This window comes from Heterodontus francisci, unplaced genomic scaffold (genome assembly GCF_036365525.1).
Source record: "Heterodontus francisci isolate sHetFra1 unplaced genomic scaffold, sHetFra1.hap1 HAP1_SCAFFOLD_1030, whole genome shotgun sequence".
Classification (NCBI taxonomy): domain Eukaryota; kingdom Metazoa; phylum Chordata; class Chondrichthyes; order Heterodontiformes; family Heterodontidae; genus Heterodontus; species Heterodontus francisci.
The window spans coordinates 28,927-54,086 of NW_027142315.1; the positions used below are offsets into that span (position 1 = coordinate 28,927).

At 52.2% G+C, this 25,160-nt stretch overlaps 1 protein-coding gene across 1 annotated transcript in view; it reads right to left on the minus strand.

Moving 5' to 3' along the window:
- Nucleotides 1-25,160, minus strand: part of kif22 (kinesin family member 22) — a 31,299-nt gene that overhangs the window by 5,553 nt on the left and 586 nt on the right. The window contains exons 2-14 of the mRNA XM_068028507.1: nt 21,046-21,249; nt 17,731-17,858; nt 17,473-17,633; nt 16,330-16,539; nt 15,783-15,892; nt 11,380-11,500; nt 10,557-10,710; nt 9,989-10,106; nt 8,460-8,643; nt 4,672-4,840; nt 3,488-3,561; nt 2,565-2,753; nt 220-276 (exon numbers count right to left, since the gene is read on the minus strand). Of these exons, the coding sequence (XP_067884608.1) occupies nt 220-276; nt 2,565-2,753; nt 3,488-3,561; nt 4,672-4,840; nt 8,460-8,643; nt 9,989-10,106; nt 10,557-10,710; nt 11,380-11,500; nt 15,783-15,892; nt 16,330-16,539; nt 17,473-17,633; nt 17,731-17,858; nt 21,046-21,242 (1,872 nt within the window). The 5' untranslated portion in view covers nt 21,243-21,249. The remainder of the gene's footprint in view (nt 1-219; nt 277-2,564; nt 2,754-3,487; nt 3,562-4,671; nt 4,841-8,459; nt 8,644-9,988; nt 10,107-10,556; nt 10,711-11,379; nt 11,501-15,782; nt 15,893-16,329; nt 16,540-17,472; nt 17,634-17,730; nt 17,859-21,045; nt 21,250-25,160) is intronic.

A 25,160-nucleotide genomic window follows, 5' to 3' on the forward strand; every position in this document is an offset into this window, starting at 1 on the left:
ATTTGGAAAGTTTAAAGTGATATGTTAGGCAACCTGTGGAAGGACAAGACTGAACTGACAGTGCGTTTCTCCCACCGACATCAGAATCTCATGTTGTGTTTGAGGGCTTTGTCTTGAGTGGTCAGTTGTAACACTGTACAGTCACTGTTTATTCAGCAGGGTAGGGATTGCTTGCTGTGTGGGCACACACAGAGGAAACACAGTCAGTCACACTCTCACCTTCATGAATGTGGACAGGAATTTTGATGACATCCCGATCTTGCCCAAATCCGCAATCTGAAAACACATGCACAGCAGGCAAGTTAAACCTGGTTGGTACCAGTATCGCACTCCACACTGGGCAAGTCTCGCCTCCACACTGCACTCACCCAGATCATCAACCCGTTGGTTGATTTCCTTCCTAATGCAGAGGTCACTGGACAGTGATCAGGAGCAGGAACCCTGGCTGATTTCCCCCTCTCTCTCTCACCCAGGGGTCACTGGACAGTGATCAGGAGCAGGAACACTGGCTGATTTCCCCCTCTCTCTCTCTAACCCAGGGGTCACTGGACAGTGATCAGGAGCAGGAACCCTGGCTAATTTCGCCCTCTCTCTAACCCAGCGGTCACTGGACAGTGATCAGGAGCAGGAAACCTGGCTGATTTCCCCTCTCTCTCTAACCCAGGGGTCACTGGACAGTGATCAGGAGCAGGAACCCTGGCTGATTTCCCCCTCTCTAACCCAGGGGGTCACTGGACAGTGATCAGGAGCAGGAACCCTGGCTGATTTCCCCCTCTCTCTCTAACCCAGGGGGTCACTGGACAGTGATCAGGAGCAGGAACCCTGGCTGATTTCCCCCTCTCTCTCTCTAACTCAGGGGTCACTGGACAGTGATCAGGAGCAGGAACCCTGGCTGATTTCCCCTCTCTCTCTAACTCAGGGGTCACTAGACAGTGATCAGGAGCAGGAACCCTGGCTGATTTCCCCCTCTCTCTCTCTAACCCAGGGGTCACTGGACAGTGATCAGGAGCAGGAACCCTGGCTGATTTCCCCCTCTCTCTCTCTAACCCAGGGGGTCACTGGACAGTGATCAGGAGCAGGAACCCTGGCTGATTTCCCCCTCTCTAACCCAGGGGGTCACTGGACAGTGACCAGGAGCAGGAACCCTGGCTGATTTCCCCTCTCTCTCTCTCTAACCCAGGGGTCACTGGACAGTGATCAGGAGCAGGAACCCTGGCTGATTTCCCCCTCTCTCTCTCTAACCCAGGGGTCACTGGACAGTGATCAGGAGCAGGAACACTGGCTGATTTCCCCCTCTCTCTAACCCAGGGGTCACTGGACAGTGATCAGGAGCAGGAACCCTGGCTGATTTCCCCCTCTCTAACCCAGGGGGTCACTGGACAGTGATCAGGAGCAGGAACCCTGGCTGATTTCCCCTCTCTCTCTCTCTCTAACCCAGGGGTCACTGGACAGTGATCAGGAGCAGGAACCCTGGCTGATTTCCCCCTCTCTCTCTCTAACCCAGGGGTCACTGGACAGTGATCAGGAGCAGGAACCCTGGCTGATTTCCCCCTCTCTCTCTCTAACCCAGGGGTCACTGGACAGTGACCAGGAGCAGGAACCCTGGCTGATTTCCCCCTCTCTCTCTAGCCCAGGGGTCAGTGGACAGTGATCAGGAGCAGGAACCCTGGCTGATTTCCCCCCTCTCTCTAACCCAGGGGTCAGTGGACAGTGATCAGGAGCAGGAACCCTGGCTGATTTCCCCCTCTCTAACCCAGGGGGTCACTGGACAGTGATCAGGAGCAGGAACCCTGGCTGATTTCCCCCTCTCTCTCTAACCCAGGGGGTCACTGGACAGTGATCAGGAGCAGGAACCCTGGCTGATTTCCCCCTCTCTCTCTCTAACCCAGGGGTCACTGGACAGTGATCAGGAGCAGGAACCCTGGCTGATTTCCCCCTCTCTCTCTCTAACCCAGGGGTCACTGGACAGTGATCAGGAGCAGGAACCCTGGCTGATTTCCCCCTCTCTCTCTCTAACCCAGGGGTCACTGGACAGTGATCAGGAGCAGGAACCCTGGCTGATTTCCCTCTCTCTCTCTAACGCAGACGTCACTGGTCAGTGATCAGGAGCAGGAACCCTGGCTGATTTCCCTCTCTCTCTCTGACCCAGGGGTCGTTGGACAGTGATCAGGAGCAGGAACCCTGGCTGATTTCCTCTCTCTCTCTAACCCAGGGATCACTGGACAGTGATCAGGAGCAGGAACCCTGGCTGATTTCCCCCTCTCTCTCTAAACCAGGGGTCACTGGACAGTGATCAGGAGCAGGAACCCTGGCTGATATCCCCCTCTCTCTCTGTAACCCAGGGGTCACTGGACAGAGATCAGGAGCAGGAACCCTGCCTGATTTCCCCCTCTCTCTCTCTAACCCAGGGGTCACTGGACAGTGATAAGGAGCAGGAACCCTGGCTGATATCCCCCTCTCGCAGGCCTTTTTTCTGTACAGTGACTAGCTGGGTTACAGTTTCTTGGGGAGATGGGTACAAACCCTGGAAACATCCTCCAAAGCCCAGAAGCTCTGACAGGTACCTGACTGTAAGGTCCGTTGTGCTCTCTCCAGCCAATGATCAGCTTGGCAGTCTTGTCTCCGACCCTCTGCAGCGTCTTCAGCTCCTTTAGGGTTCCGTTGTTCAGGATGTGGAGGATGTAATCCTTGTGTTTCTGAGCCAGTTCCAGGTCCACAGTCAGCTCAAACTCATTCTCCACATCATGGCTACCCTGCACACAAAGCAGGTCACACATTCATTTCAGCTCACCCCTGTCTTCCCCACTGCCCCTTCCACTGTCCGATTCCCCACTGCCCCTTCCACTGTCCGATTCCCCACTGCCCCTTCCACTGTCCGATTCCCCACTGCCCCTTCCACTGTCCGATTCCCCACTGCCCCTTCCACTGTCCGATTCCCCACTGCCCCTTCCACTGTCCGATTCCCCACTGCCCCTTCCACTGTCCGATTCCCCACTGCCCCTTCCACTGTCCGATTCCCCACTGCCCCTTCCACTGTCCGATTCCCCACTGCCCCTTCCACTGTCCGATTCCCCACTGCCCCTTCCACTGTCCGATTCCCCACTGCCCCTTCCACAGTCCGATTCCCCACCTCTCCCGCCAAGTGTAATCAGAGTATCGCGGCGGCCATTTAACTGGATCATTCATCTAGCATGTCAGTACAAAGTCCAGCCAGCAGTTTGAGAATTTGAATTCAGTTTGTACAAGCTGGTCTTAAACCTCCCCCACCCCCCGACTGATTCCTTTAAGGAAGGAAACCTGCTGTCATTACCCAGTCTGGGCCTATATGTGACTAATTGCCCTCTGAAGCAGGCAAGTAATCTCTTCAGTCGTATCAAACCACTACACCGCACAGCACCCCAACCTCCACCCCCACCCCCGCCCAGCACTCCTTTCTCAGGGTGGTAAATGCTGGCCTTGCCTGTGATACCCAAACCCCAACACTCACCTGCTTTTCCTGCTTCTCTCTTCTCTTCACTACAATCACATTCCCCGGCTGAAGCAAGTCGCTGTTATCCAGACCTGCAATGATGTAGGACATGCAGTCAGCACCATTGGAGTCATTCAGCTTGAGGTGGGGTGTCCCCCCATTCCCTCCCAGTCCAAACAGCAATGGGATGCTGGGGGGAGCCCAGGACTCACCCACAAACCCGACTCTTGATCCCAACACTGACACTGAAGCTGGTGGTCAATGGAGACCGCATACTGCCCCAGAGAGCACGAGAGTGCTCGTGAGCGTACACCAAAGAGTGGGACACCACGTGGCCTGCTACTGTCCACAGCCCAACTCTCTGCTCCAGAGTCCTTCAACCCCAGAGAGCATCAGGACCCAGGTACTGGCCCCAGCACTGACCCTGTAACCTTCCCCCGCAGTCAGATATTTCTCCAGCTCCTTTTAAGCAGATCAAGAGTGTTTCTCACCCACTGCCCAGAGGAGCAGAGAAGCTCCCCTCTTCAATCTCACTCGAGGGGTGATGTGATGACCCCAGCACAGCTCCAAGCAACTTTACCGTTGTGCTACGGGATCTTCCCCACCTTTCTTTTAATGCCACATTTCAGTGTGATCCTGCCCCCACCACAACTCCCAGGCTGAGAAACACCAGTGACCAAAGTCTCTCCCCCTCGGTCTCCAGCCAGGGGATGAATGGGAAGACAGGAAGAGCTCACACTGCTGGGCACTGCTCTCACAGAACTCAGCATCAGAATGATTCTGGGACCAAAGGGGTTAAATTCTGAGGAGTTGTTGCACAAACGAAGCTTCTATTCCCTTGAGCTTAGCAGATGAACAGGTGATCTTATCAAGATGTTTCAGGTGGATTTGGGGGGGATGCGAATAGTCTAGAACAAGGGGGCAGAACCTGGAAATTCAAGCCAGCCCCTTCAGGGGGTGATGTCAGGAAGCACTTCCTCACACAAAGGGGAGTGGAAATCGGGAACTTGCTCCCCAGAGAGCTATGGTACAATTGGAGTTTTAAGACACACATAGTTTTGTTGGGTGAGGGTGTCACAGCAGAAAGTAGAGTTGTAGTACACAGCAGCCATGATCTGATAGAATGAGGGAAGAGGTTTGAGGGGCAGAATGGCCTCCTCCAGTTCGCATGTCCCTGAGAGCATCTCAATCAAGTTACTTACGCTGCAGTGGGGTCACAATGGCCTGTTTTCTCTGCTTGGCAACGGAGCCTTTGCGCAAGGCTGCTGGCCGACTGTTGTTGAGCAGCGTGTCGCTGGTCCCAGCCTCGCCTGCAGCCATCTCCTGGGCACCAATAACTTTCTCCAGCTCCTTCTGTCTCTGCTCCAGTTTCTAATCAGAGAGAGATATTACAGTGCTGTTCAACATACACATACACAGTTTACAATGCTGTGTGAGCAGGAGCAGGAACCCTGGCTGATTTCCCCTCTCTCTCCAATCCAGGGGTCACTGGACAGTGATCAGGAGCAGGAACCCTGGCTGATTTCCCCCTCTCTCTCTCTCTCTCTTTCTAACCCAGGGGTCACTGGACAGTGATCAGGAGCAGGAACCCTGGCTGATTTCTCTCTCTCTCTCTCTTTCTAACCCAGGTGTCACTGGACAGTGATCAGGAGCAGGAACCCTGGCTGATTTCCCCCTCTCTCTCTAACCCAGGGGTCACTGGACAGTGATCAGGAGCAGGAACCCTGGCTGATTTCCCCTCTCTCTCTCTAACCCAGGGGTCACTGGACAGTGATCAGGAGCAGGAACCCTGGCTGATTTCCCCCTCTCTCTCTCTCTCTTTCTAACCCAGGGGTCACTGGACAGTGATCAGGAGCAGGAACCCTGGCTGATTTCCCCCTCTCTCTCTCTCTCTCTCTCTTTCTAACCCAGGTGTCACTGGACAGTGATCAGGAGCAGGAACCCTGGCTGATTTCCCCTCTCTCTCTCTTTCTAACCCAGGGGTCACTGGACAGTGATCAGGAGCAGGAACCCTGGCTGATTTCCCTCTCTCTCTCTCTCTTTCTAACCCAGGAGTCACTGGACAGTGATCAGGAGCAGGAACCCTGGCTGATTTCCCTCTCTCTCTTTCTAACCCAGGAGTCACTGGACAGTGATCAGGAGCAGGAACCCTGGCTGATTTCCCACCCTCTCTCTAGCCCAGGGGTCACTGCACAGTGATCAGGAGCAGGAACCCTGGCTGATTTTAGAGTCAGAGTCATACAGCATAGAAACAGGCCCTTCGGCCCACCGCATCCATGCTGACCATAATGCCTCTCTATACTAATCCCACCTGCCTGCATTAATTCCATATCCCTCTATGCCTTGCTCATTTAAGTACCTGTCCAGATGCCTCTTAAATGTTACTGTTCCTGCCTCCACCACCTCCTCGGGCAGCTCATTCCAGATACCCACTACTCTTTGTGTGAAAAATTTACCCCTTTGATCCCCTTTAAACCTCCTCCCTCTCACCTTAAATCTATGCCCTCTAGTTATACTCACCCCTACCATGGGAAACAGACTCTGGCTATCTACCCTATCTATGCCTCTCATAATTTTATATACCTCTATCATGTCCCCTCTCAGCTTCCTTCGCTCCAGGGAAAACAGACCCAGCCTATCCAATCTCTCTTTATAACTTAAGCCCTCCAACCCAGGCAACATCCTTGTGAATCTTTTCTGCACCCTCTCTAGCTTAATCACATCTTTCCTGTAGTGCGGCGACCAGAACTGCACACAGTACTCCAAATGCGGCCTAACCAACATTATGTACAACTGTAACATGACGTCCCAACTCTTGTACTCAATGCCTCGGCCGATGAAGGCAAGCATGCCATATGCCTTCCTCACCACTCTGTCTACCTCTGTTGCCACTTTCAGGGAACTATGTACTTGCACCCCAAGGTCTCTCTGCTCAACAACACTCCCCAGGGCCCTGCCATTCACTGTATATGTCCTGCCCTGGTTTAACAACCCAAAATGCATCACTTCACACTTGTCTGCGTTAAATTCCATTTGCCACTCCCTTGCCCACTTTCCCAGTTTATCTACATCCTGTTGTAACCTTAGACAACCTTCTTCACTGTTCACTATACCACCAATTTTGGTGTCATCTGCAAACTTACTAATCATGCCCCTTACATTCACATCCAAGTCATTAATATATATGACAAACAACAGAGGGCCCAGCACCGATCCCTGCGGCACACCACTGGTAACCGGCCTCCAATCTGAAAAACAACCCTCCACTACCACTCTCTGCCTCCTATCACCAAGCCAATTTTGTATCCAATTTGCTAGCTCACTCTGGGTCCCATGTGTTCGAACCTTCCCGACCAGCCTACCATGCGGGACTTGTCAAAGGCCTTGCTAAAGTCCATGTAGACAACGTCCATTGCCCTGCCCTCGTTAATCCTCTTGGTCACCTCCTCGAAAAACTCAATCAAATTCATGAGACATGATTTCCCACGCACAAAGCCATGCTGACTATCCCTAATCAGACCATGCCTTTCCAGATGCATAGAAATCCTGTCTCTCCGAATCCCTTCCAATAACTTTCCCACCACTGATGTAAGGCTCACCGGCCTGTAGTTCCCTGGCTTATCCCTGCTGCCCTTCTGAAATTAAAGGCACAACATTAGCTATCCTCCAGTCTTCCAGTACCTCACCCGTGGCTAATGATGATAAAAAAAAATCTCTGCCAGGGCCCCAGCAATCGCCTCCCTTGCTTCCCATAGAATCCTAGGATACACCTGGTCAGGCCCTGGGGATTTATCCACCTTAATGAGTTTCAAAACCTCCAACACCTCCTCCTTTGTAATGTTGATATGCTCCAGGATATCACTGTTCCCTCCCTTGAACTCACTACCTTCCATGACCTTCTCCACGGTAAATTCAGAGGAGAAGTGTTCATTTTCCTTTCCCCTCTCTCTAACCCAGGGGTCACTGGACAGTGATCAGGAGCAGGAACCCTGGCTGATTTCCCCTCTCTCTCTAACCCAGAGGTCAGTGGACAGTGATCTGGAGCAGGAACCCTGGCTGATTTCCCCTCTCTCTCTAACCCAGGGGTCACTGGACAGTGATCAGGAGCAGGAACCCTGGCTGATTTCCCCTCTCTCTCTCTAACCCAGGGGTCACTGGACAGTGATCAGGAGCAGGAACCCTGGCTGATTTCCCCTCTCTCTCTCTAACCCAGGGGTCACTGGACAGTGATCAGGAGCAGGAACCCTGGCTGATTTCCCCCTCTCTCTAACCCAGAGGTCACTGGACAGTGATCAGGAGCAGGAACCCTGGCTGATTTCCCCTCTCTCTCTAACCCAGAGGTCAGTGGACAGTGATCTGGAGCAGGAACCCTGGCTGATTTCCCCCTCTCTCTCTAACCCAGGGGTCAGTGGACAGTGATCTGGAGCAGGAACCCTGGCTGATTTCCCCCTCTCTCTCTAACCCAGGGGTCACTGGACAGTGATCAGGAGCAGGAACCCTGGCTGATTTCCCCTCTCTCTCTAACCCAGAGGTCAGCGGACAGTGATCAGGAGCAGGAACCCTGGCTGATTTCCCCCTCTCTCTCTAACCCAGGGGTCAGTGGACAGTGATCTGGAGCAGGAACCCTGGCTGATTTCCCCCTCTCTCTCTAACCCAGGGGTCACTGGACAGTGATCAGGAGCAGGAACCCTGGCTGATTTCCCCTCTCTCTCTAACCCAGAGGTCAGCGGACAGTGATCAGGAGCAGGAACCCTGGCTGATTTCCCCCTCTCTCTCTAACCCAGAGGTCAGTGGACAGTGATCTGGAGCAGGAATCCTGGCTGATTTCCCCCTCTCTCTCTAACCCAGAGGTCACTGGACAGTGATCAGGAGCAGGAAGCCGGCCTGATTTTGCGTGCCCCCACCGCCTCCAGTCCACCCCCTGCTGGGAACTCTCCTGTGGCTGGGAATGGCCACTGGTGTGTTAACACGAACAGGCTCCAGCCACTACCTGTATTTGCAGCCGACTCTCCTCCAGCTTTTTGAGCAGTTGGAGACGTTCCTCTTTGGGAGTTCCCAGCAATGGGAGGCCGCTCTTCCCATACTTCCTTAGCATATTCTCCAGATTGGAAAGTCGTTCCATCACATCCGAGTCATAAGCCTCAGGGTCAAAGTCCCCTGGCTTCAGCAGTGGGCTGGAAATGAGACAGACACGCAATGCATGAGACTGCACATTTAAATCACCAGCCACCCCCATTATAAACCCAACACCCCAGGGAACATACCATGATCCTATAACCAGTCACTGCATGAGAAGCCCATTCGGCCCATCATGCTTGTGCTAACTCCTTGAAAGCACTATCCAGTTAGGCCCATTTCCCCCCTGCTCTTTCCGCACAGTCCTGGAAATTTTTCCCCTTCAAGTTTTTATCCAATTCCCCTTTTGAAAGTCTCTACTGAATGTACTTCCACCGCCCTTTCAGGAAACGCGTTCCAGATCACAACAACTCACTGCATTAAAAACAATATTTCCTCACTGGAGAAAGTGATCAAACTGAGAGATTACAGCCATCGGGAATGATTGGGCATTTTTCTTGAGCAGAAAGACTTTGAGGGGAGCTGATAAGGGGTCTTTTAAATTATGAATGGGTTGGACAGGGTAGATGTGCAGACAAGATGTGTCCACTTGTGGGAGAATCCAGAATGAAGGTCCATTAATACAAGACAGTCAATAATAAATTCCAATGGGGAATTCAGGAGACATTTCTTTACCCAGAGAGAGGTGAGAATGTGGAACCCACTACCACAGGGAGTGGCTGAGGTGAATAGTATCGATGGTTTCAAAAGGAAACTAAACAAGTACATGAGAGAACAAGGAACAGAAAATTAAGTTGAAAAGCTAAGATGAAGTGGATGGAATGGGAGAAGACTTGTGCAGAGAATAAGCACCAGCACAGACTGGTTGGGCTGAATGGCCTGTTTCTGTGCTGGTATATTTGATGTAATCTCGCCTCTGGTTCTTTCACCGATCGCTGGGTCCCTCTGGTTACCGACCCTCCCGCCACTGGGAACAGTTTCTCATTATTTACTCCACCGAAACCCCTTCCTGATTTTAAACGCCCCGATTAAATCTCCTCTTAACCTTCTCTGCTCTAAGGAGAACAATCCCAGCCTCTCCGCATTAACTGAAGTCCCTCATCCCTGTGATCGTTCTCTTCGATCTCCTCCGCACCCTCTCCTTTCTGAAGCGTGGTGATGTAGTAACACGTGCAATAAAAAGAGCTTTCTGTTCAATTCCTTGGAGCGTTACCAGCAAGAAACAATTACAATAAAAAAGGCAACTAGCACAAAGCCATTTAAATATCAGATAGTGCTGCCCCAAAATATGTACCCACAAAAGGCACATCACATGGCTTGGCTCCTCCCTTGGACAGTGAACCATTTTCTGTGAGGGCCAATTCTCTGATACACGAGATCCTGTTCTCAGAGGTCAACCCTCAGCCCTGTAACCTCCCCCCACCCCCCGTCTCCTCTCCATACCTGAGTGTCAGCTCCTCAGAGCCACTGCTCTTCTCCAAACCGTCCAACTTCAACACCTTGGCCGGCTCTTGTGAACTCGACTGATGTTCCTCGTGGGGTCGTTTTGGAGGGCGCAGGCCTGAATCAGAAAAGGATGCAGGTTCATATTTAACATCACAGCCTGTGTGCATTCATTGTCAGATTGCAGGTAATCTCTTCCCCCCCCCCCCCCCCGATCACACAGAGGATGAGCATTTTTAACACACACATCAGGAGCATCTTACATTAGCTGGTGTCCAGTTTGCCTCAATCAGCCCCTGTGGAAGATTTCAGAACCTGGCTGGCACTCCTAGGCAGTGATCTTTACAGTATCCACATGGTTCCAGTACTGGATCAGCTGTTCAGTATCAGCAGTTAGCTCCAATCTTTCCAAGGCATGTTACTATTCTCAACTTATTGCATTTGGTACCTTGTTAGACAGCTGCCAGGACTGAGAGCTCAAGTCCTAGATTGGTCAGTCAGAGGTGCCCGTTTTGTGTCCAGGATCTCTATCAGTCTGAGGCCACATGGTCAGCAATCAGACTCTTACCTATAGGCTGGATAGTCTCCTGTGTGAAGGGTCGATTGACAACCAGCTTGGATTTGGCAGCAAAGTTGAGAGCGGTGAGGGTGTTGAAGTAATGTTTGTATTCTGGAGCAATGTTGGCGATCATCACGCTGTGGGCCGTCCCACCCAGAGAATCCTGCCATTGAACAAAAAGGAACCATACAGACCGTTCAAAGCAAAGGACTGGTTCACAAAAAAACCTGAGAGACCACAGATGGACAAGCGGAGAAAAGGACCGTCAGGAAGTGGTGGGTCGGGGGGGTGGGAAGGAAAACACCAAACTCAGGTTCAATAGTTAGCAGTGATGCCTTTGAACCTGAAGACTGTGGGTTCGAGCCCCACATTCCAGCCCCAACACCAAGGGAGTGCCGCTTTGTCTGAAGACTCCTAGCTGTTCTGGTGGGTGTCGATGAACCCACCATGTTGCTGGGCTACGGCCAGCGTCCCTCCCTCAGTTAACCACAAACAGCATCACTGCCAGGCGGGCAGGTCACTTGCTAGTTGTGGGATCTTGCTGTGTCAGCAATTGCCCACAAAAGCTCTCTGCCCTGTGGAGCTAAATTGAGTTGTTTATCCCCCCATAAAAATTGGTGGAAGGGTATGGAAGGAGGGGAGCTGTGGCGGTTTGAGGTCCAAGGGGATAAAACACTGCAGACACCACAAAGAGTGAGAGAGTAACAAATTTTCCTCTGGTGCTTCCATATAACCCTCTCCCCCCTCATTCATCACCCCGATAACTGGTGACGATGGAAGGTTCCTGAAGAGAGCCAAGTGATGGGTGTGTAGAAGCAGGAGTGAAAGTTACCTGCAGCAGTCGTGTCAGCTTGCTATCCCTGTAGGGAATCCTGCGCAGTCCCTGGTTCAAAGCATCCACCACTTTACTGAGCACGAACAGCGAAGTGTTAATTGCTCCACTCTCCTTCAAGCTGAGAAAAATAAACAGCATTAATACTTCATAACCTGGGCAAACTACCCCCACACCCCGATCCCCAGCATTAATACTTCATAACCTGGGCAAACTACCCCCACACCCCGATCCCCAGCATTAATACTTCATAACCTGGGCAAACTACCCCCACACCCCGATCCCCAGCATTAATACTTCATAACCTGGGCAAACTACCCCCACACCCCGATCCCCAGCATTAATACTTCATAACCTGGGCAAACTACCCCCACACCCCGATCCCCAGCATTAATACTTCATACCCTGGGACAAGCTACCCCCACACCCCGATCCCCAGCATTAATACTTCATAACCTGGGCAAACTACCCCCACACCCCGATCCCCAGGATTAATACTTCATACCCTGGGCAAACTACCCCCACACCCCGATCCCCAGCATTAATACTTCATAACCTGGGCAAACTACCCCCACACCCCGATCCCCAGCATTAATACTTCATAACCTGGGCAAACTACCCCCACACCCCGATCCCCAGCATTAATACTTCATACCCTGGGCAAACTACCCCCACACCCCGATCCCCAGCATTAATACTTCATAACCTGGGCAAACTACCCCCACACCCCGATCCCCAGCATTAATACTTCATAACCTGGGCAAACTACCCCCACACCCCGATCCCCAGCATTAATACTTCATAACCTGGGCAAACTACCCCCACACCCCGATCCCCAGCATTAATACTTCATACCCTGGGACAAGCTACCCCCACACCCCGATCCCCAGCATTAATACTTCATAACCTGGGCAAACTACCCCCACACCCCGATCCCCAGGATTAATACTTCATACCCTGGGCAAACTACCCCCACACCCCGATCCCCAGCATTAATACTTCATAACCTGGGCAAACTACCCCCACACCCCGATCCCCAGCATTAATACTTCATAACCTGGGCAAACTACCCCCACACCCCGATCCCCAGCATTAATACTTCATACCCTGGGCAAACTACCCCCACACCCCGATCCCCAGCATTAATACTACATAACCTGGGCAAACTACCCCCACACCCCGATCCCCAGCATTAATACTTCATACCCTGGGCAAACTACCCCCACACCCCGATCCCCAGCATTAATACTTCATACCCTGGGACAAGCTACCCCCACACCCCGATCCCCAGCATTAATACTTCATAACCTGGGCAAACTACCCCCACACCCCGATCCCCAGCATTAATACTTCATACCCTGGGCAAACTACTCCCACACCCCGATCCCCAGCATTAATACTTCATAACCTGGGCAAACTACCCCCACACCCCGATCCCCAGCATTAATACTTCATACCCTGGGCAAACTACTCCCACACCCCGATCCCCAGCATTAATACTTCATAACCTGGGCAAACTACTCCCACACCCCGATCCCCAGCATTAATACTTCATAACCTGGGCAAACTACCCCCACACCCCGATCCCCAGCATTAATACTTCATAACCTGGGCAAACTACCCCCACACCCCGATCCCCAGCATTAATACTTCATACCCTGGGCAAACTACTCCCACACCCCGATCCCCAGCATTAATACTTCATAACCTGGGCAAACTACCCCCACACCCCGATCCCCAGCATTAATACTTCATAACCTGGGCAAACTACTCCCACACCCCGATCCCCAGCATTAATACTTCATACCCTGGGCAAACTACTCCCACACCCCTATCCCCAGCATTAATACTTCATACCCTGGGACAAGCTACCCCCACACCGCGATCCCCAGCATTAATACTTCATAACCTGGGCAAACTACCCCCACACCCCGATCCCCAGCATTAATACTTCATACCCTGGGCAAACTACTCCCACACCCCTATCCCCAGCATTAATACTTCATACCCTGGGACAAGCTACCCCCACACCGCGATCCCCAGCATTAATACTTCATAACCTGGGCAAACTACCCCCACACCCCGATCCCCAGCATTAATACTTCATACCCTGGGCAAACTACTCCCACACCCCGATCACCAGCATTAATACTTCATACCCTGGGACAAGCTACCCCCACACCCCGATCCCCAGCATTAATACTTCATACCCTGGGCAAACTACCCCCACACCCCGATCACCAGCATTAATACTTCATACCCTGGGACAAGCTACCCCCACACCCCGATCCCCAGCATTAATACTTCATACCCTGGGACAAGCTACCCCCACACCCCGATCCCCAGCATTAATACTTCATACCCTGGGCAAACTACCCCCACACCCCGATCACCAGCATTAATACTTCATACCCTGGGACAAGCTACCCCCACACCCCGATCCCCAGCATTAATACTTCATACCCTGGGACAAGCTACCCCCACACCCCGATCCCCAGCATTAATACTTCATACCCTGGGCAAACTACCCCCACACCCCGATCCCCAGCATTAATACTTCATACCCTGGGCAAACTACTCCCACACCCCGATCCCCAGCATTAATACTTCATACCCTGGGCAAACTACCCCCACACCCCGATCACCAGCATTAATACTTCATACCCTGGGACAAGCTACCCCCACACCCCGATCCCCAGCATTAATACTTCATACCCTGGGACAAGCTACCCCCACACCCCGATCCCCAGCATTAATACTTCATACCCTGGGACAAGCTACCCCCACACCCCGATCCCCAGCATTAATACTTCATACCCTGGGCAAACTACCCCCACACCCCGATCCCCAGCATTAATACTTCATACCCTGGGCAAACTACCCCCACACCCCGATCCCCAGCATTAATACTTCATACCCTGGGCAAACTACCCCCACACCGCGATCCCCAGCATTAATACTTCATACCCTGGGCAAACTACCCCCACACCCCGATCCCCAGCATTAATACTTCATACCCTGGGCAAACTACCCCCACACCCCGATCCCCAGCATTAATACTTCATACCCTGGGCAAACTACCCCCACACCCCGATCCCCAGCATTAATACTTCATACCCTGGGCAAACTACCCCCGCACCCTGGCCCCTTGGTACAAAAGGTGAAATCACACGGGATCAGAGGGGAGCTGGCAAGATGGATACAAAACTGGCTCAGTCACAGAAGACAGAGGGTAGCAATGGAAGGGTGCTTTTCTGAATGGAGGGATGTGACTAGTGGTGTTCCGCAGGGATCAGTGCTGGGACCTTTGCTCTTTGTAGTATATATAAATGATATGGAGGAAAATGTAGCTGGTCTAATTTGTAAGTTTGTGGACGACACAAAGGTTGGTGGAGTTGCGGATAATGATGAGGATTGTCAGAGGATACAGCAGGATATAGATCAGTTGGAGACTTGGGCGGAGAAATGGCAGATGGAGTTTAATCCGGACAAATGTGAGGTAATGCATTTTGGAAGGTCTAATGCAGGTGGGAGGTATACAGTAAATGGCAGAACCCTTAGGAGTATTGACAGGCAGAGAGATCTGGGCGTGCAGGTCCACAGGTCACTGAAAGTGGCAACGCGGTGGATAAGGTAGTCAAGAAGGCATACGGCATGCTTGCCTTCATCGGTCGGTGCATAGAGTATAAAAATTGGCAAGTCATGTTGCAGCTGTACAGAACCTTAGTTAGGCCACACTTAGAATATTGCGTGCACTACCAGAGGGACGTGGAGGCTTTGGAGAGGGTACAGAGGAGGTTTACCAGGATGTTGCCTGGCCTGGAGGGCATTAGCTATGAGGAGAGGTTGGATAAACTCGGATTGTTTTCACTGGAACGACGGAGGTGGAGGGGCGACATGATAGAGGTTTACAAAGTTATGAGCGGCATGGACAGAGTGGATAGTCAGAAGCTTTTTCCCCAGGGTGGAAGAGTCAGTTACAAGGGGACATAGGTTTAAGGTGCGAGGGGCAAAGTTTAGAGGGGATGTGCGAGGCAAGTTTTTTTACACAGAGGGTGGTGAGTGCCTGGAACTTGCTGCCGGGAGAGGTGGTGGAAGCAGGTACGATAGCGACGTTTAAAAGACATCTTGACAAAACATGAATAGGAAGGGAATAGAGGGATACGGACCCCGGAAGTGCAGAAGGTTTTAGTTTAGGCAGGCATCAAGATCGGCGCAGGCTTGGAGGGCCGAATGGCCTGTTCCTGTGCTGTACTGTTCTTTGTTCTTCATACCCTGGGCAAGCTACCCCCACACCCTGGCCTCCAGCATTAATACTTCATACCCTGGGACAAGCTAACCCCAGTGGTATCTCCACACCCCCTGCTGCCCCTCCCTCCACACCCCGGTAACTCTGTACCCACCGAACGCCCTGGTTCCCAGTCCTGCGATTATCTTCAGAACCAGCCAAGTCAATCAGATAGAGTTTCCCCGTCAACTGTCGGAACGGAGCCACACGCTCCAGCTTCACCACCTGCAACATACAAGATGTCAGGAAAGGAAAGATAATCAGGGCGCGGGGGGAGAAGGGGGTGTCTCACTTCCACGGTCCCAAACTCAGCAAGGGAGTTTTGTGGGAATGCATTACACATAGCACTGGTGGAGAATGCCAAGGCCAAATGGATGAGGGTAAATGGGGGAATGAATGTGCTTCCAGCCTCGAGTATCACTGGCACGATTTCATTATTCTATGTGTCACTGCCCTTAACCGAGACATCTTCTACCACAGGAGGGTAAGGTGAAGATGGGGCTGGGGAGAGAGGGACGGACAGAAACGGGTGCTGAGCATCCTCATAAAGAAGATAATACGATAAAGAAAGAACCGTCAAGTTTAAGCTCAGCTTCGAGAGAGAAAAAAAGTGAAAGAACAGTGGAGGGGATGAAAGGTGAAACGGGAAGGACAGTCCATACCTTAATCAGCAGCACAGAATGGCTGCGGCTGGACCGGCAGTTCAGCTTGGTGCTAGCAGTGGTGCGTTTCTGCGTGGCCGGCAGGAAGTAGCGCTCAAACTCCACAAAGCTGCTGATGGTTTGCTGCGTCAGGTTAGGGATGAAGATGTTCTTGTCTTTGTCCTCTCGGATCGGCAGGTCCTGGTGTCTTGTTTCCAGCAGATCCAACACCTGAGAGAAGTAGCCAACAGGACTTCCTTTCAATTCATCGATGGGATTTGAGCTGGCAAGAGCCAGTGTTTATTGCCCATCCCTAATTGTCCCTCGAGGTGCTGCTGCTCAGTCACCTTCTAGAATTAAACCGCTGGGTCATTTCAGAGAGCAATTAATAGTTAACCACATTGCTGTGGGTCTGGAGTGACCTGTAGGCCAGACCAGGTAAGGACGGCAGATTTCCTTCCCTAAAGGACATGAATGAATCAGATGGGTTTTTACAACAAACCAGTAATTTCACGGTCACCGTTACTGATCCGAGCTTTTTTATTACAGATTTATTTAATTAACTGAATTGAAATTTCCCCAGCTGCTGTGGTGGGATTCGAACTCATGTTTCCAGAGCTTTAGTCCAGGCCTCTGGATTACTCGTCCTCTATGCTACTGTTGCCCCCAGTCCTGCTTTAGACATGTTTAGATAGAGGATCTGGATCGGCGCAGGCTTGGAGGGCCGAAGGGCCTGTTCCTGTGCTGTAATTTTCTTTGTTCTTTGACTGTGGATTAGGAGGAAGCTAACAGCAGGACTGTGTTCGTGATTACGCTCAGTCTTCCTCTCACGCAGCCTCCACCCCCTCCTGCACTCGTGATTGCCTCTAACTCATTCTTTTCCAGCACCTCGAACTTGTGCAGACTGATAGCGGGAGGGACAGGTGTGACCAGGAACACAGGAGCCACTGACACTGGTGCCCAGCTGTGCTGAAATCCAGGAGAATATTTCAGGCAGACTTACAATAGAGAGAACTGCACCCTGCATCACAGCACCAGCACCTCCCCCTTCCTTCGACAACACCCACCCCTCAAGCCTGAAAAGCCCTCACATGGCATTGAGAAAACTGTTAATTCCTCCCTCCCTATCCTGCCAGTGAAGCTGCCTCAGTAAAATGGACTCACCTTCTCCTGGTAGATCTCCAGGTAAGACATACTGATGGCGAAGGTCCAGGAGGGGCCACTCAGTTGGTCACTCTGCTCCCGGGTCATGCGGAATATGTCTAGGAGGGCGCGTGGGACGACGCCAGGCTGCTCGGGGCTGCCCAGCATCGTGTGAGTCTTACCTTCAACAAGGAATTCAGAAACAGTCAACAGGTCTGAACAGCTTCCAAAAGAAGAGGCTGGAAACTGGATAGTAACAGGTAACCTGCAGCTACTCACCTGCACCCGTGGGTCCATAGGCAAAGACACTGGCATTCTGCCCCATCAGAACATGTGACAGGATGGGTTTGACTGAGCCCATGTAGATTTCTTGCTGTGAGGAGTCATCACTATAAAATGCATCAAAACTAGGAAAGAAAAGCAAAGTTAAGGCATGAGATTGAATCACAGGATCAAACAGCCCACCCAGTCTGTACTGTCCAATAAACAGCAACATTGACAAACACACAAATCATTCATAAACTCTTCCAGATGTTACACAGAACTGCACACAATTCCACTTGGACAAACTTCCTTCTGCTCACTGTCCCCACCAGTACCGTATCCCAGTGTTATACAGTGACAGACCTGTCCCCACCAGTACTGTACCCCAGTGTTATACAGTGACAGACCTGTCCCCACCAGTACTGTACCCCAGTGTTACACAGTGACAGACCTGTCCCCACCAGTATTGTATCCCAGTGTTATACAGTGACAGACCTGTCCCCACCAGTACTGTATCCCAGTGTTATACAGTGACAGACCCGTCCCCACCAGTACTGTACCCCAGTGTTATACAGTGACAGACCGGTCCCCACCAGTACTGTACCCCAGTGTTATACAGTGACAGACCTGTCCCCACCAGTATTGTATCCCAGTGTTATACAGTGACAGACCTGTCCCCACCAGTACTGTACCCCAGTGTTATACAGTGACAGACCTGTCCCCACCAGTACAGTACCCCAGTGTTATACAGTGACAGACCTGTCCCCACCAGTACTGTACCCCAGTGTTATACAGTGACAGACCGGTCCCCACCAGTACTGTACCCCAGTGTTATACAGTGACAGACCTGTCCCCACCAGTATTGTATCCCAGTGTTATACAGTGACAGACCTGTCCCCACCAGTACTGTACCCCAGTGTTATACAGTGACAGACCTGTCCCCACCAGTACTGTACCCCAGTGTTATACAGTGACAGACCTGTCCCCACCAGTACTGTACCCCAGTGCTATACAGTGACAGACCTGTCCCCACCAGTACTGTACCCCAGTGTTATACAGTGACAGACCGGTCCCCACCAGTACTGTACCCCAGTGTTATACAGTGACAGACCTGTCCCCACCAGTATTGTATCCCAGTGTTATACAGTGACAGACCTGTCCCCACCAGTACTGTACCCCAGTGTTACACAGTGACAGACCTGTCCCCACCAGTATTGTACCCCAGTGTTATACAGTGACAGACCTGTCCCCACCAGTACTGTACCCCAGTGTTACACAGTGACAGACCTGTCCCCACCAGTATTGTATCCCAGTGTTATACAGTGACAGACCTGTCCCCACCAGTACTGTACCCCAGTGTTATACAGTGACAGACCTGTCCCCACCAGTACTGTACCCCAGTGTTATACAGTGACAGACCGGTCCCCACCAGTACTGTACCCCAGTGTTATACAGTGACAGACCTGTCCCCACCAGTATTGTATCCCAGTGTTATACAGTGACAGACCTGTCCCCACCAGTACTGTACCCCAGTGTTATACAGAGACAGACCTGTCCCCACCAGTACTGTACCCCAGTGTTATACAGTGACAGACCTGTCCCCACCAGTACTGTACCCCAGTGTTGTACAGTGAGACCCGTCCCCACCAGTACTGTACCCCAGTGTTATACAGTGACAGACCCGTCCCCACCAGTACTGTACCCCAGTGTTATACAGTGACAGACCTGTCCCCACCAGTACTGTACCCCAGTGTTATACAGTGACAGACCTGTCCCCACCAGTACTGTACCCCAGTGTTATACAGTGACAGACCTGTCCCCACCAGTACTGTACCCCAGTGTTGTACAGTGAGACCCGTCCCCACCAGTACTGTACCCCAGTGTTATACAGTGACAGACCTGTCCCCACCAGTACTGTACCCCAGTGTTGTACAGTGAGACCCGTCCCCACCAGTACTGTACCCCAGTGTTATACAGTGACAGACCCGTCCCCACCAGTACTGTACCCCAGTGTTATACAGTGACAGACCTGTCCCCACCAGTACTGTACCCCAGTGTTATACAGTGACAGACCTGTCCCCACCATTACTGTACCCCAGTGTTATAGTGACAGACCCGTCCCCACCAGTACTGTACCCCAGTGTTATACAGTGACAGACCTGTCCCCACCAGTACTGTACCCCAGTGTTATACAGTGACAGACCTGTCCCCACCAGTACTGTACCCCAGTGTTATACAGTGACAGACCCGTCCCCACCAGTACTGTACCCCAGTGTTATACAGTGACAGACCTGTCCCCACCAGTACTGTACCCCAGTGTTATACAGTGACAGACCTGTCCCCACCAGTACTGTACCCCAGTGTTATACAGTGACAGACCTGTCCCCACCAGTACTGTACCCCAGTGTTATACAGTGACAGACCTGTCCCCACCAGTATTGTATCCCAGTGTTATACAGTGACAGACCTGTCCCCACCAGTACTGTACCCCAGTGTTACACAGTGACAGACCTGTCCCCACCAGTACTGTACCCCAGTGTTATACAGTGACAGACCTGTCCCCACCAGTACTGTATCCCAGTGTTATACAGTGACAGACCTGTCCCCACCAATACTGTACCCCAGTGTTACAGTGACAGACCTGTCCCCACCAGTATTGTATCCCAGTGTTATACAGTGACAGACCTGTCCCCACCAGTACTGTACCCCAGTGTTGTACAGTGAGACCCGTCCCCACCAGTACTGTACCCCAGTGTTATACAGTGACAGACCTGTCCCCACCAGTACTGTACCCCAGTGTTATACAGTGACAGACCTGTCCCCACCAGTACTGTACCCCAGTGTTACACAGTGACAGACCTGTCCCCACCAGTACTGTACCCCAGTGTTGTACAGTGAGACCCGTCCCCACCAGTACTGTACCCCAGTGTTATAGTGACAGACCTGTCCCCACCAGTACTGTACCCCAGTGTTATACAGTGACAGACCTGTCCCCACCAGTACTGTACCCCAGTGTTATACAGTGACAGACCTGTCCCCACCAAGTCTATCACAGTTCTTCCTACCCTCACATTGCTGAACATCTATTACATCAGGAATATTTCACAGTTCTGATGAGGATCACTGAGCTGAAATGAGAACTGGTTTGTTCCCTCTCTCACTCAGGTTACCAGATCACATAACCGCAGGGCTCCAAATTGCCACTGGGGACCCTGCTGGCGTTTGGGTATTGGTCCAGCAGCCCGCGGGAAGTGCCCCAGCACAGAGCAGGTAAGAGTCCGCATTACGGGCACTGCCGGAGGGGACAGCCGTGAGGCTCGGGCTCCTTACTTGTACTGCATGGACTCGGAGCGGTTCCGCCAGTTGACGATCTCCAATGTCCGCGTGTCGATGCCACGCACGCACGGGCCCTGCCGCTTGTCATCCTCGCTGGGGAGATAGGGTCGCAGGCGAACCACCACCTGCACCTGGTCGTGGGTCGGCTTCTTCAGTGGCCGAGGCTCAGAGATGCTCGCCCGGCCGGACATCCTTCAACTGAATGAAGGAGAGAGAGAGAGATGAAGAAACCATCATTAATACCAACTCCATGGTTCATTACACTGAGGGAGCTCCGCACTGTCGGAGGGTCAGTACTGAGGGAGTGCTGCACTGTCGGAGGGTCAGTACAGAGGGAGTGTCACACTGTCGGAGGGTCAGTACTGAGGGAGTGTCGCACTGTCGGAGGGTCAGTACAGAGGGAGTGTCACACTGTCGGAGGGTCAGTACTGAGGGAGTGTCGCACTGTCGGAGGGTCAGTACTGAGGGAGTGTCACACTGTTAGAGGGTCAGTACTGAGGGAGTGTCACACTGTTAGAGGGTCAGTACTGAGGGAGTGTCACACTGTCAGAGGGTCAGTACTGAGGGAGTGTCGCACTGTCAGAGGGTCAGTACTGAGGGAGTGTCACAGTGTTAGAGGGTCAGTACTGAGGGAGTGTCACACTGTTAGAGGGTCAGTACTGAGGGAGTGTCACACTGTCAGAGGGTCAGTACTGAGGGAGTGTCACACTGTTGAAGGGTCAGTACTGAGGGAGTGTCACACTGTCAGAGGGTCAGTACTGAGGGAGTGTCACACTGTTAGAGGGTCAGTACTGAGGGAGTGTCACACTGTCAGAGGGTCAGTACTGAGGGAGTGTCACACTGTTAGAGAGTCAGTACTGAGGGAGTGTCACACTGTTAGAGGGTCAGTACAGAGGGAGTGTCACACTGTTAGAGGGTCAGTACTGAGGGAGTGTCACACTGTTAGAGGGTCAGTACTGAGGGAGTGTCACACTGTTAGAGGGTCAGTACTGAGGGAGTGTCACACTGTTAGAGGGTCAGTACTGAGAGAGTGTCACACTGTTAGAGGGTCAGTACTGAGGGAGTGTCACACTGTTAGAGGGTCAGTACTGAGGGAGTGTCACACTGTCGGAGGGTCAGTACTGAGGGAGTGTCACACTGTTAGAGGGTCAGTACTGAGGGAGTGTCACACTGTCAGAGAGTCAGTACTGAGGGAGTGTCACACTGTTAGAGAGTCAGTACTGAGGGAGTGTCACACTGTTAGAGGGTCAGTACTGAGGGAGTGTCACACTGTTAGAGGGTCAGTACTGAGGGAGTGTCACACTGTTAGAGGGTCAGTACTGAGGGAGTGTCACACTGTCAGAGAGTCAGTACTGAGGGAGTGCCGCACTGTCGGAGGGTCAGTACTGAGGGAGTGTCACACTGTTAGAGGGTCAGTACTGAGGGAGTGTCACACTGTTAGAGGGTCAGTACTGAGGGAGTGTCACACTGTCGGAGGGTCAGTACTGAGGGAGTGTCACACTGTCAGAGGGTCAGTACTGAGGGAGTGTCACACTGTCAGAGGATCAGTACTGAGGGAGTGTCACACTGTCAGAGGGTCAGTACTGAGGGAGTGTCACACTGTCAGAGGATCAGTACTGAGGGAGAGTCACACTGTTAGAGGGTCAGTACTGAGGGAGTGTCACACTGTTAGAGGGTCAGTACTGAGGGAGTGTCACACTGTCAGAGGATCAGTACTGAGGGAGTGTCACACTGTTAGAGGGTCAGTACTGAGGGAGAGTCACACTGTTAGAGGGTCAGTACTGAGGGAGTGTCACACTGTTAGAGGGTCAGTACTGAGGGAGTGTCACACTGTCAGAGGGTCAGTACTGAGGGAGTGTCACACTGTTAGAGGGTCAGTACTGAGGGAGTGTCACACTGTCAGAGGGTCAGTACTGAGGGAGAGTCACACTGTTAGGGGGTCAGTACTGAGGGAGTGTCACACTGTCAGAGGGTCAGTACTGAGGGAGTGTCACACTGTTAGAGGGTCAGTACTGAGGGAGTGTCACACTGTCAGAGGGTCAGTACTGAGGGAGTGTCACACTGTCAGAGGATCAGTACTGAGGGAGTGTCACACTGTTAGAGGGTCAGTACTGAGGGAGTGTCACACTGTTAGAGGGTCAGTACTGAGGGAGTGTCACACTGTCAGAGGGTCAGTACTGAGGGAGTGTCACACTGTCAGAGGATCAGTACTGAGGGAGTGTCACACTGTTAGAGGGTCAGTACTGAGGGAGTGTCACACTGTCAGAGGGTCAGTACTGAGGGAGTGTCACACTGTTAGAGGGTCAGTACTGAGGGAGTGTCACACTGTTAGAGGGTCAGTACTGAGGGAGTGTCACACTGTTAGAGGGTCAGTACTGAGGGAGTGTCACACTGTTAGAGGGTCAGTACTGAGGGAGTGTCACACTGTCAGAGGATCAGTACTGAGGGAGAGTCAGACTGTTAGAGGGTCAGTACTGAGGGAGAGTCACACTGTCAGAGGATCAGTACTGAGGGAGTGTCACACTGTTAGAGGGTCAGTACTGAGGGAGTGTCACACTGTCAGAGGATCAGTACTGAGGGAGAGTCAGACTGTTAGAGGGTCAGTACTGAGGGAGAGTCACACTGTCAGAGGATCAGTACTGAGGGAGTGTCACACTGTTAGAGGGTCAGTACTGAGGGAGTGTCACACTGTTAGAGGGTCAGTACTGAGGGAGTGTCACACTGTCGGAGGGTCAGTACTGAGGGAGTGTCACACTGTCGGAGGGTCAGTACTGAGGGAGTGTCACACTGTTAGAGGGTCAGTACTGAGGGAGTGTCACACTGTCAGAGGGTCAGTACTGAGGGAGTGTCACACTGTTAGAGGGTCAGTACTGAGGGAGTGTCACACTGTTAGAGGGTCAGTACTGAGGGAGTGTCACACTGTTAGAGGGTCAGTACTGAGGGAGTGTCACACTGTTAGAGGGTCAGTACTGAGGGAGTGTCACACTGTTAGAGGGTCAGTACTGAGGGAGTGTCACACTGTCGGAGGGTCAGTACTGAGGGAGTGTCACACTGTCGGAGGGTCAGTACTGAGGGAGTGTCACACTGTTAGAGGGTCAGTACTGAGGGAGTGTCACACTGTCAGAGGGTCAGTACTGAGGGAGTGTCACACTGTTAGAGGGTCAGTACTGAGGGAGTGTCACACTGTTAGAGGGTCAGTACTGAGGGAGTGTCACACTGTTAGAGGGTCAGTACTGAGGGAGTGTCACACTGTTAGAGGGTCAGTACTGAGGGAGTGTCACACTGTTAGAGGGTCAGTACTGAGGGAGTGTCACACTGTCAGAGGATCAGTACTGAGGGAGAGTCAGACTGTTAGAGGGTCAGTACTGAGGGAGAGTCACACTGTCAGAGGATCAGTACTGAGGGAGTGTCACACTGTTAGAGGGTCAGTACTGAGGGAGTGTCACACTGTCAGAGGATCAGTACTGAGGGAGAGTCAGACTGTTAGAGGGTCAGTACTGAGGGAGAGTCACACTGTCAGAGGATCAGTACTGAGGGAGTGTCACACTGTTAGAGGGTCAGTACTGAGGGAGTGTCACACTGTCGGAGGGTCAGTACTGAGGGAGTGTCACACTGTCGGAGGGTCAGTACTGAGGTAGTGTCACACTGTTAGGGGGTCAGTACTGAGGGAGTGTCACACTGTTAGAGGATCAGTACTGAGGGAGTGTCACACTGTTAGAGGGTCAGTACTGAGGTAGTGTCACACTGTTAGGGGGTCAGTACTGAGGGAGTGTCACACTGTCGGAGGGTCAGTACTGAGGGAGTGTCACACTGTTAGAGGGTCAGTACTGAGGGAGTGTCACACTGTTAGAGGATCAGTACTGAGGGAGTGTCACACTGTCAGAGGGTCAGTACTGAGGGAGTGTCACACTGTTAGGGGGTCAGTACTGAGGGAGTGTCACACTGTCGGAGGGTCAGTACTGAGGGAGTGTCGCACTGTCAGAGGGTCAGTACTGAGGGAGTGTCACACTGTCGGAGGGTCAGTACTGAGGGAGTGTCACACTGTCAGAGGGTCAGTACTGAGGGAGTGTCACACTGTTAGAGGGTCAGTACTGAGGTAGTGTCACACT